The following is a 13,570-nucleotide window of genomic DNA, read 5'->3' on the forward strand; positions in this document are numbered from 1 at the left end:
GTACTATTTTTACAAGAGTAGCAAATTAAGAAATGGATAATAAAACCCTCTTATATATAGTGAGTAGTGACTAATATTTCTCCTAAAAAAATCTAAAATCAAGTACTCTTTTTTCTCTCCCAATTTTGATGGAAAAAAAAACAAAAGGAACAATTTAATAATGTAAATATTTGATTTGAAAATCAAAACAAGAATATTATATAAGTGGAAAAAGGAAAATGCACTTTTTCCTCCTCCCTTCTCTTTTTTCTTGCTTTATCTTGTCTCCTTGTCTTCTTTTTTTCCATCGCTTTTTTCCTTTTTTTTCTTTTTTCTTTTAACTAATGATTTCAAAATGAGTACAACTTTTTGTTCCATGCAAAACTTTAATATATATTTGTTTCATTTTTTTTATTTATTACTATGAAATATTAGGAATTCCTAAAGTGAAATCCAAATTAAGCTTCTTTGGACTTGCTTGTGTTATGCTTGATGAACTCACTTCTGTTGATATTCCTTCATAGCTTGTGCATTTTGCTTCCATGTTTTTCTGTTTTTTAAAAAACAAAATAATAATAATAATAATTAATATATTACTAAGGAAGAATAATAATTAAGTAGAAATAAGAAATGTGTGTGTAAATAAAGCTAAGCTAAGGAATCAAAAGGACAGATTGAGGAATATATACTGATGTTCTGTGTATGTACAACTATCCAAAAAGTTTACCCTATCTATGTATATATTAGAGGCAACGACGGAGCTGGAATTTTCATAGAAAAGGTTTAAAACATGAAAAAGTTAACATACGAAGACATTAAAGAAGATTCAACATTTACTATATATACATAGAAATAATTTTAATCATATATGCAATGTAATCTCAACATATGAACCCCTTTACTCTACTTAGCTCTGCCAATAATTAGAGGCATGCATAGTATACATAAATTGTTACAAAAAAGACAAGAATTAACGATGAACAACTTATGTGTTTATACAGTAAAATTCGTTGCTAATCAAATTAAATTAAGGACGGATTATCAAAAGTCTACTTTATAGTCAAGGCAACAAACTATAGATATCAACAATTTCATAGCTAGTACTTTTCGAATTCACATTGAAAATTAGTTGGTTTGACCCTAGATCATATATATTGCGCATCATGTCACATAAATTGAAACTAGTTAATAAGATTTTCAAATCTTCCATATTAATCTCTGAACATAAGCAAAAATATACACATTGCATAAGCTTGAAATAGGATCTACAACAATATATTCAATGTAATTTTATAAGTGTATAGTTTGAAAAGGGAGATTTAGACACAGTCTTATCCTTATCTTGCATTGGTGGAAAAACTCTTTCTGATAGACTCTAGCTTAAGTAAAGCATGAGTAACATCTACAATGAAATATATGCAGTATAATCTTACAAATGGAATCTAGTGAAGATGGTATATACACAGTCTTAGTCTTAGATATATAACTGTTTATGATGGATCCTCAACTCGAGCAAGGACATAATGGTAAATGCTCATAGAAACTTTGTAATAATTTAGACTAATATAATATTATAGTACCTCTAAAGAAGGTAAATTTCCTGGATAATCTCCTAGTTTGCCATGCAGCTGCCAACTTTCCCTGCTACATAATCACAAATAAAGATAGAATATTTTTCTATCATCAGTGGAGGCCATGCATGCAGAAGAAAAAAGTGGAACTAAGAAAACAGAAACCCTATCTTTTAGTAGTACTATGTCACATATTATTTTTATGGTACTCATGCTTCTTCTTCTTTTTACCTTTTTCTTGTCTTTCCATCTTTTTATTATGATATTACTATCCCAACTTTTTTGCACCAAATTAAAGAATTTTACATATATATATATATGGGGGCCATCTTCTTACTACAGCTAGTGTTAGCTTTGACACTAAGTTTCCTAGTAAGGGATCTAGTTTCAAATATCTTATTGTATCGTAGTCACAGGGTCAAAAATTTATTTAACAAAAATATTTATTAAAAAATGTTACACCTATTTTTTTTTACATTTATATGGGGGTTATCCTCTTAACTTTGACACTTAAGTTTCCTAGTATACGGGTATAGTTTCAAATGTCTTATCAGTAATGGCAGAGAATTTATCTAACAAAAGCATTCAAATAATATTATACGTAAAAGAAAAATTAAAATAATATTGTGTTTGGCTAAAATTCAAGTGCTTTTCAAAAAAATCAAAGTAACGTTTTTCAGATTCAAGAAAATAACTTATGCTACTACTAAAATATATACTTCACATTAATGAACTATCATTAATGGACATTACATATGACACGATCAATACAACTTATTCTACTACTAAGAATACTTCAAGTTGGACTAAACACATCAACTTTTTAAAATAAACACTTAAACGAGTCAAATAATAAGCTAATAATCCTCTCATTAATTAGTTCTATGGATTAAATCAAGCATAAATGGACTTCATTAATATATAATAATTGAGTTGCATATATATAAATGTTTACCTTGAAGAGTTGCTCCAAAGTCCACCATAATCTTTCTCTTGATTATACATATTTTGTCTACCTTGTTGAACTGATAATTCAGACTTGTTTGAATTTTTAATTTCAAGTACTAAATCATCAGAATTATCCCCAGATGATACAGTATCAAACACCTCTGATTGTCCTAAACATGTTCACAAGGTAAAAAAAAAAAATTAATTTTTCTTCATAAACAAAAAATATTTTAAAGCATATTGTATACTTTTATTATTTAATTTACTCTTAAAAATACCTTATAATAATGAACAATCATTCATAAACTATTTTTTTTACCTGAAGAAGCTGCTCCTGCTGCTGATTTATCAGTTGTTTTTACAGTTCGATACATCTGCAAGGAATTATTTTTACACTATCAGATCATTTGAATATAAGTTTTAATATTTAAAACGTAACCACATAAGCATGATCTGGCCTATTTATATAAATGTTGAATTTCTTTAATGAAAATTTTAATTTTGTCTCTGACTATAGTAATACGGAGACACATAATACATAAGTGGACTAGTTTATGGCTACAAAATACTTGTATTAATATATATGATGAAGAAAAATATATACTCAATAATCTTACTCTCTTTGGTCTATTTTAAGTGTTTTTTGAAACACTCATTAAGAAAATCAATTAATTAATAGTGCTAATTATTAGAAGTTACTTGACAAAATTACCCTCTAAATCCTCTTTTTGAAAGTTGAATAAAATCATTTGTAGAGCAAGAACACCCCCCCCCCCCCCCTCGGGTCATAATGTCTCTTCTTCTTAGTATAATTTGGGTTTTTTCTGTTCAGTTATCATATTATTTTGTTGTTGTTGTTGATCTTTTTTCTCCCCTGGTTATCATATTATTTTGTTGTTGTTACTGATTTTTATTTTTTTTTAAATCGAGAAATTCATCTGTGACCCGCCATTTGGATCAATCACAGCCTTCTAAACTCGGTGGATAATGGTTCCGCCCCTCTACCCTTCTCCACTTAAATACCGGGCATTGTTTTGCATGGTGTGGGGCTTGAACCTGCGACCTAAGCCACAAATCCTCCACCTTTTGCCACTCAAGCTAGGCCTTGGGGGCTTGTTGTTATGATTTTTTTTCTATTATTTCCTACATAACTTCTTCATTACCATATTTCCTTTTCCAAATCTTCTTCGTAATGCTTTACTTGAGTCTAGGGTCTGTCAGAAACAATTTCTCTACCTTCAGAAGATAGGTATAAGGTATACAAACATATGACTATTCTTTTCAGATCTCACTTATGAAATTAAAACAGAGTATATTATTATATTGTTGTTGTATCCCTCAAACCAAACAAGGCCTTATACTTTTGTAGTGTTATTATTGATGAATCATTAAGATATGAATCCTATTTCTCTCTCTCTCCTCCTTTTTCTTCTACTACAAATACAATGGTACTACATGAATTAATATATGGTTCATTCTCCTATGGGAAAAGGCTGCATTTTATAATAGGCTTGCAGAACCATCAGATCTACTAAGTAGAAAAAAAGAAGTTCTCAATATTTGAGACAAACTCAAAAGAAAAAGAAAAAAAAAAAGAGGCATTGGAATTTGAAATTTGTGGGAATTTATATCCTTTATGATAATATATGCTACTATTGTCCAAAGTATAGTACTAAAGAAACAATAGCCTTTTGTGAAGACTCCAAAAAGATAATTTTACTCAGTCTATTGAACTTAGCATTGGAAAAAACACATGCTAATGAAATTCCAAGAAGACTCCAAAAGAAACTTATTTGGACAAATGAAATAACTATGATGTACAAAGTATCTCGTATTGATGTAGGGTTCGAGGAAGAACCATAGTCTAAGGGATATGATATTGACAGTTTACTCTAATATAAATATTAGTAATTACTTCTACGATTCAGGCTCATGACCTGTATTTGGACAAATGAAAGAAATAAATAACAATATGATGCACAAAACATCTTGTATTCATGTAGAGTTTGAGGAAGAGTCGCAGTCTAAAGGATGTGACAATTTACTCAAATACAAATATTAGCAATTACTTCCACGACTCAAACCCATGACCTATATTATTTGGACAAATGAAAGAAAGAGAAAAAATAATTACCCCCCCCCCCCCTTAAATAAAAGATTTTACCTGTAAATGGGATTTAACATGAGCCAAAGTGAGATCTTTCACATCCATAAGCTCAAGAACTGACTTTGGTGTTGCTCCTACATTCCCCAAGAAAAAAAAAACAATGAAGCATTGTTAATTAAGCTCAAAATATATAGATTTTTTCAGTAAGTTTGATTTTTATACACAAATAATATATAAATAAATTTGCACTATTAATTAAATTACCTAAAAGATAACTATATGAAAATAACTGTTCATAAAAAATGAAATTAGTAATCTGAAAAATAAGTTATGCTATAGTAGAAAGACCAAAAATATTATCGGTGTATATGAATTAAATCCCATTTTAATTCAAAGAATTTTTACATTGTCGGTGTGCAATTTAACCGGTCATATCAAATCACTACTCTATTTTTCAGGTTATCATATCAAGCACTATCAACACAAAAAACATATATAAACAGTAAAAGCTTATTCACACCTGATATTTACACTGATGACTTGATGTAAACACCTGATGCGAATAAGTATTTACCGAGCATAGTGAAAAAAAAGAAAAGAATTTAAGCAAGTAGCCTACTTTCATGTCCACCCAAGAGTTCAACAGCATGAACAAAACGAGCATGAAGGGTACTTGTCCATCTCATCCTTGGAGCTCTCATACTCCTTTTAGTTGGAAATCTTGAAAAAAATCTTGATCTCATTAGTCCATTTTGATGATGATTATGGGATTGATGAAAGTGGCTATTTGATGAAGAAATATGGTTAATATTATTATAATTATTAAAAGAACTAGGAGAAGATTGTAAAGGTAATGTATTAGTTGAAGAATTTTGATGATTATTGTAAAGTGGAACTCCACTTATAGGTCTAAACAAACCAAGATTATGATGATGAGGTATAAAAGGGTTATTAATGAAATTTGTGTTATTTTGGAAATATTGGCTAGAAGGGTAATTAGGTTCTTGATGATTAATTATACTACTAGGTCTTGGTATATTTGATGATAAAGATAGGTCAAAACAAGGAGTGTTGTTAATATTAATATTATGGGGTTTTCTTGATTCCAAAGCTCTTTTCCAAAAACTCAAATCTATATTATTCTCTTCTTGATTAGTAGTAGTATTTGGAGGGCTAATTTGTAGGGATAAATCTGGTTGTGGTGGGAATAACTCCATGTTTTTTTTTTCTAAGAAGAAATAAGCGCGATCGAGTAAAATTAGTAACCTTGAAAAATAAGACAGATTGTTATGAACAAGTACTCATTATTGTGTTTGTAAGTAGGTTATAAAAAGGACCAGTAGCTTGTTTGAGGAAGTTTTGATTTAATTTTTGAGATGAAAAAACGGATATGTAGATAATAGAGAAAAAATTGGGATTTTCTTGAAATGGGGTTTTGATGATGATAAACAATTGAAGAGGAAATTGAACAAGTTGTTGGGATTTGAGTTTGAGAGAGAAAAAAAGAAGAAGAAAACAAGAAATGGCAATAGGTGTATGAAGTGAATGGCTTGTTTCTTTTGTGTGAAGTATATGTGAGAAAATGACACTTAAGGTGGGGGTGGGTGGGGTGGGGTGGGGTGGGGGTGGGGGATTTGATTCTTCTATGAACATGGAGATGAAAAAGGAAGAAGAAAAAAAAAGAGGAGGAAAAGAAAAAGGAAAAGTAAGTGAGTTTTGTGACTTTGGTTAAATTCCTTTTTACTCTTTTCCACTTTTATACTTTTTGGTTTTGAACCAAAGTATTCTTTTGGTAAAGAAAAGGAACATTTTAGTGTAAGCTTTTATGTACGCATTTCTCCCACACATGTCTATATATATACACTAATAATAATAACATATTTAATATAATTACATAAATAAAATCTGAGAAGACTAGTGTGTATGCAAATCTTAACTCTAAGTATCTTAAGGGATAAAAAGATTGTTTTCAATAGACATTCAGCTCAAGAGAAAACATATGAAAGAAAATCAAAAAAGAAAATAACATATATGTGTGTGCCAAAATACTACAGAAAGCATGACAAAATATTTTGAAAAAAAAAAAAAGAACAGTAACTACAATACAACAGTGTGATAATCATAGTATAAAACAATGGATTGTAGCAAAAATCGAAGGACAAAAAACTATATGAGAAATACTACGAAACTTATAAAAGAATAAGATATATAACGTTTTATTGCCTACTAACCTTTAATCATAATCCATAAAATTTCAAAAAATTATTTTAAACATGCTTTTTGTCTTTAATGGGCTAATATAAGGGAGCAAAATTTATTATTAATATATCGGTAAATAACTTGTAGCTAATAATTCTTTTTATAACAATACCTCGCTAATTTTTATTTAATAAAGAATTAGAATGAATTTTTACTATTTAGTGATATAAATTGTTATCGTCTTTTTTGTTCCATGAATGTGGATGAGACATGAATATAGATTTGATAATTATGCAAAAAGAATCACATTTTAATTGGAATAACACGTCATGATATATGTGACAAAAACAAAAGTGGTATAAACTTTGATTATTCCTCAAATATATACAAATAATAATCCAAGAACCTTTTTTTTATTTTTATAACGGCGGTGTTTAGATTAATTTGCACGTATGTTAATGATTTTATCGATATCAATTATCATTTATCAGTATAAATACTAAGTAACATTAACGCTAAATTTGGACCGTAAAAGTATTTTTAATGTTTTTATTTCTATTGAGATTTGAATTTAATTTTATTTTATTTATAATTTTCACATATCGATAACCGATAGGAATAGAAACTTAACCACATCGAATACTTACATCAAATCATATTAAATCATTATAGTAAAGTCACAAATTAAGGTAACAATTTGTGTTTCTTAATTATGATTTAGTGATAAGAATGTCGTATATGAATATAAGCAAATAGTGAAAAATATTTCACCAATACCCCATCTTAATTATGTTTAAATTTCACTTTGAAGTTTTACAAACTTTCTATTTATAAAGGGTATTTTCTTAATTGAAAATATTGATGTTTAAGACTAAAGCAATATTAAAAATGTATATTAGTATTCTTTAAGCTATAGATTAATTTGAAGTAATTAAAAAAATAAAGCCAAGATTTTATTTCCCCTTCTTCATCCTTAGAAAGACAAAATAGTAAACGTAAACGTAACAAGAATTAATAATTATTGCAATGACTATTTATTTGGTGCTTCACTAATGGTCCATTATATTAACTAGATTTAAATGACTGGTCCTATTACAATTCAATTTACAAAGAAAAAAAAATTAAAGTCTGAATCAATCGTTTTCCCCCAATAAAAAATATTAAATTCAATTATTTCTATTAATTAATTAGGAAAAAACTTGAATTACAATGGATAAAGAACTAATCTTAATTAAGTGATGTCCAATGGCGGATTTAAAGAGGGTTTCGTGGGTTAGTTTAGTTGAATTAGTTGATTTCGGTGCGAACAATATATATATATATATATATATATATATATATATATATTTTTTAAAAAGACATTCAAAATTTATGCATATTGCAAAGGTCATGTTCATTCTAGATTTACTAACTTTGGATCTTGAATTCGTGTTTCTTTTGAATGTCATATATTATTTGCAAGTTGAGATAATCAATAGGTGCATGTCTTATCTAGGGCGGAAGGGGTTTATTTGTACCCGTTTTTGCTAAAAGAATATTATACCGAATATTTAAAGTCTTTTTTTATTTTTAATGTTGGTATTGTGTTATTACGAGCAAAGATTTGTTGATACAAGAAAGAAGTTATGTAAAAACAACGGAAAAAAATGGTTTAGATACTCAATGAGGCTTATAAGTTTGGATCGTGTTACAAATGCTTTGACTAAACCTATTGATGGTAGAGATGAGATTTCAGTTTCTGAATTTAAATTAATGAATTTGTCATGCTGAGCATTATTTCACATCATTCCATATATGAGCTTCTTCAAATAGGACTTTCGTTGAACTCTATAACATGTGATCAGTGAGAATTAATTATTAAAGACAAATATATCGATAAAATAACTATTGTCTCGAATATAATTCTCAATCAACAAGGTTAAAATATACATATCAAAGAGGGATCGATAATCTAATCAACAAAATAAATATCTAATATAGAGGGACTATGACTTAAGACATTAATAAAGCTAAAATAACTTTTTTTTAAAAATCAATTAACATATTTTAAAATACATGAAAATGAAAAATACGATGCAAATATAAAATGATAAGAATATATTTTTAGGCAAATAGATAAGATAGTGAAAAGCTTTAAAGTGCTTTCAATCTTTAATTCTAAGTGTGTGTATATGATAGTGAAAAGCATGGATAAGACACCTTTAAATTTATACATAGTAGAATGATTAACTTTTTGAGTCCAAACCCCAATATATAATCATGGCTAAAGTTCAATCATATAATATAGGAAGAAATAGTAATTAGGGTCAAATATAGAATATGAATTATGGATTTAATTGAATTAAATAAATTTGATCTAAAATTTTAGATTTTTTATAAAAGATATCATTAAATATATAAATATTATTATATCCAAATTTACTACGAGTAAAATTTCAAAAACAATAACTTCAACTCTTAATTACGCTTCCAAAAATTATTGTGCTGAATTCTCAACTTTCACAAGTGATATTCTATCATTGTATCTTAAATTTAAATCATAGAAGTTAAAACTAAAGATCATAATTATTTCTAATTACAAGAACTGAAAAATGACGATTTGTGAAATTTTTCCATATCATAGTGAAAGTTCTTTAATTATTGATAAACTTGTGTTTTCATGTACACAACACTATAAGAGATTTTTCTTTTAGCAACAATATTTAATATCATAAAAAATATTTAGTGTAAATTGAGTTAATGTCAAAATGCAATCAAAATTGTTAAAGTTTTTAGCGATATTTATAAAAATACTTATGTCATATTATTATCATTAAATAATCATCGCAAAATTCTTCACTTATTGTAACGATATATGATAAAAGACTTATCAATATCCGATATTTTACTTAATCATACTTAATTTGATAAAAATTTATATATCCGACACATATTTTGTTATTAATTGAATTGGCATTTTTTAAATACACATTTACCCTTAACCCCCTCCCCCCCCCCCCCCCCGGGCATTTTTTTTTTCTTCCTCATTTAACGGACGGTCAAACTCTCAACCAACATCCTTTATGAGGCATCAATATTGAAGCCCTCAAAGTCCAATTTTCAATAGGCCATACTGTTTGGACCTTTTTATTTTATTTTCCCATATTGGATTAAAAATTACTTTTCGGTTCAATTTAAAAGTTAAGAGATAATTTATTATTTTATATATATTTTATTAATTATTAAATACTATTTATTTTATTTAAATGACTTATTATCAAAGTTAATATCACTTTAGTAAATTGTGTCAAGTTAAAAATTAATAAGTATAATATGTAGTTTACCAAATCCTCCTTATTTAATATATGTTTCTTGAAATTGTTCACTATAAAAAAAAGAAAGAATATAAAGGTACAGTTGAAAATATATAGTAATATTAATTTTTGTGTTGACCTTATTTTGGGACAAAGAGAGTAATAACTAAGCATGATATTGTAACATCTTTATTTTACTTATTATTTTAAAAAAAATATTTCATATCAAATATGAACTAATAAATATGCACAACAGGGATAAATAAGAGAAGAAAGTACAAGTAGCTTGTTTTATACCAAAGATATTGAAAAATAAAATAAAAATTCCACCATATGTATTCTTGTAAAAATTGAATTTGTATCCATAAAATAATGGCTATTTCTTAGAGATAAAATATGCATTTATTTGTCTTTTATGATTTTTGCACGCCATTTAAAAAATAATAATCTATAACCATATACATAACAAATTAATACTTTAGATAGGAGGAAGTAAAAAATATTTAAAATAATAAAATTATAGTATTTCCAAATGACCCATAAGTGAGCGGGTTATACCCTTTAATTATGTGCATTTCAAAATGGGTATTTCCTTGAGGAAAGGAAAAAATATGCTAATGAAAACAATAGTGCAATGGGGGATATATAATGGGGAACTTATTTTTTATATTCCATTCGGTATTTGATATATTCTCATATAAAAATTTAATTAAATTTGAATTCGTATATTGCCAGGTTCATTTTTAGAGATAGTGTTCTCAACATAATTATTTTCATTTCTAAAGGCTCAAATCTGAGACATATAATTAAGTGTGGAGGAATTTCAATTATCTCACTACAACTCATATTAGTAACGAGGAAATTGTTAATGAGGGCAAAAGTGTAAGAGAGGAGTTAGAATGTCTAGGACAAACAAAATTATATTTTTTTCCAATCACATTCTATATTTAAAATTTATTTACTCGATCGATTAATTCAAATTAATGCCGAATAGATCCACTAAGGAGGGAAACCATTTCCTCTTAAAGAAGTTATCTATTCTCATAATTCGAACATGTTTGCAAAAAGTGATTATATCCTACCATAATAATATTTTTTTCTCCCTATGTATTTAAATGATTCAATATATATACACACAAACATTATAATAAAAGTTTATATCATCGATATATTTTAACATGTTGCACTAGTAGAAACTAGATAACAACCTATCTCATTTTTTAGGTCTCTAAATCTCACTTTTTACGGTCACTAAGTATATAATAATATATAGAGTGTTATTTCATTAATGTGATATAAAAAGATAAAATACACGTAGATCTTATTCTATTTTTATGAGGCAAAAAAAATGTTTTCGATAGATAAATCTGTAACTCATGTTTTACTTGTAATTTCAAGGGAAAATATTGATTTCAATTCTCAAATTTATAAATTAAAAAAAAAAATCAGTTTTTTTGTAGCAAAATTGTTTAATGTTACAATTTGGAATTTCTGGAGTTCCTAACAGCATAGGAAGCAACGTACAGACAAAGATTAAGAAAATTTAATGAATTAACTTATGTATTAATCTATTTATTAATTAAAGATATTTAATTTTATATCATGGAAGCGATCAATACGGTAAAAAAATAATATTTAGAAGACTGACAACATTGGTTTCTGCTGCAAATGGATTAATTGTAATATAATTTTTATACTATATAGTTTAGACTAATTGGGATTAATGTCAACCATTCCTTGGTAATGAGAATAATATTCATATATTCCTAATTTTTAGGGATTTATGAAAGGAAGCATCCAAGTTTGTTTGATATCAAGAGTTGTTTTATTTAATTTAATTATATATATTGATAATATAAAAACAAATATAATGTGTTTGAATCATGTACAACTAATTCTCAATTGATATATTATTTTTTATCAAGGTAGAATTATGTTATGTGTGTCTTCAACCCCTTTTCGAGCTCTTATAAAATCAAATACAAGTTTAAATATATATAGTGTATAAATAACTAATACATTATAGCAGACAAAGTTAAAAATCTTTTTGCTAGACATATAAAGCGTAAAAATATTACTAGTGAAAATTGTAATCAATCCCTTCCCTCCTCCTCGGATACTAGTCGCAGACCGCAGTCATGCTCTGTCACTCTCTTGTACTAATGCATATTAAGATATAGTATATTACATCGTTTTGTACCAAAAAGAAAAACAAATATCTATAGTATTTGTCGGGATTTAAGTCCATGATACATATTGCTCTTTCTGGGCTTAAGAAATTTGTCTTTCGGGTTACGCCACATATATAGAGTCCCAAAAGAATGTATGTGTATCATGTAAAATTTGAGTTATATCTTATAAAGCTTTTTTACTTTTTTCTTTTATTTCCAATATAAAATTTACTTAAAATGTTATGTACACGCCATTTTCAGTAACTTATTAACTTAAAAATTTACCGTTCTTAATTAATGAACGATCCTCATCAGCTCGTCCTCCGTCAGAAATGTCACACTATGAATTTATGATCCCTACATAACTTTATTTTTAATCAAAGGACCCCTCAATGTGTAGAAATAAAATCCTTCCTTTTTTCATGCTAATTCTCAGTTTCCCGATACATTGTGTATAGGTTATGGTAGAGACACAAGAAGGAATCTTACATTAATACTGTTATTGTTTCAATGAACAAGCAATAATATCATATTATAAATGTCATTTTTATTAAAATCATAAGATCCGTTAATTACTCACAAAAATAATAAAAAGATTAGAATATACAGCAAGTAACAAGTATGTACTCAAACACAAGTGACGTTTTAAATAATTTATATTATTTTATAAGAAGTTATATCACATAATTTATTTGTTTATAATACTGTTCAGATTAATTTGCATGCACCTTGTTTGGAACTTTTTTTTTTAATCACAATTCATGCTTTGGCACAATAGACTATATAAATTTATCTCTTGAGCTACATCAGTATCAAGCCGAAAAGTGTGTATACCATGTGAATTTATGTTATACCTTATAATTAAAGCTCTTTATTTTCTTTTCTCATTTCGACGTGAAATTTTGTAAGGTGTTATGTACATACCTACGTCAAAACCTTGTTAACTTAGAAGTCTGTCATCCTTCTATATGACCTCCCCCCTCACGACCTGCCCTCTATCATGGTCGTCTGATACCTTGAGTTCAATTATTTGTTATGTTACACTTACACATCTGCCGAATAATTCTTTTCATCAAAACTTAAACAGGTCAATAAGAAAAGAAAAAAAACCTAATACACTTTCTTATTATAAGGATTTGAATCTTGATCTCTCATAATTTTTAACCAACGTCATTTGACCGGCCACTAGGTGGTTATCATACAAGTATATAGTTTGATTTTCGATGTTTTTTATATTCAAGTTTTTATGAATTTTCAGAAAAAACGCTGACAAGACCCATATATGGTGCAAATGTCTAGCGA

The 13,570-nt window shown here is 27.5% G+C and overlaps 1 protein-coding gene across 2 annotated transcripts; it reads right to left on the reverse strand.

Annotated features, from left to right (window-relative positions):
• Nucleotides 1-298: 298 nt before the first annotated feature.
• On the reverse strand, nucleotides 299-6,155 carry LOC125814467 (probable transcription factor KAN2). 2 transcript variants are annotated; one of them, XM_049493914.1, is made up of 6 exons: nucleotides 5,225-6,155; nucleotides 4,663-4,739; nucleotides 2,818-2,872; nucleotides 2,506-2,668; nucleotides 1,560-1,620; nucleotides 299-529 (listed from the first exon to the last, which is right to left on the reverse strand). In XM_049493914.1, the coding sequence occupies exons 1-6, from the start codon at nucleotides 5,820-5,822 to the stop codon at nucleotides 401-403; spliced, it is 1,083 nt and encodes a 360-aa protein (XP_049349871.1). In that variant the 5' UTR covers nucleotides 5,823-6,155; the 3' UTR covers nucleotides 299-400. The 2 variants fall into 2 exon arrangements, with proteins under 2 accessions (XP_049349871.1, XP_049349870.1); XM_049493913.1 differs by having other exon boundaries at nucleotides 300-529; nucleotides 1,560-1,623; nucleotides 5,225-6,154.
• Nucleotides 6,156-13,570: the final 7,415 nt, after the last annotated feature.

Source organism: Solanum verrucosum, unplaced genomic scaffold, assembly GCF_900185275.1.
Source record: "Solanum verrucosum unplaced genomic scaffold, falcon-dt-bn FXZP01000268.1, whole genome shotgun sequence".
NCBI lineage: Eukaryota > Viridiplantae > Streptophyta > Magnoliopsida > Solanales > Solanaceae > Solanum > Solanum verrucosum.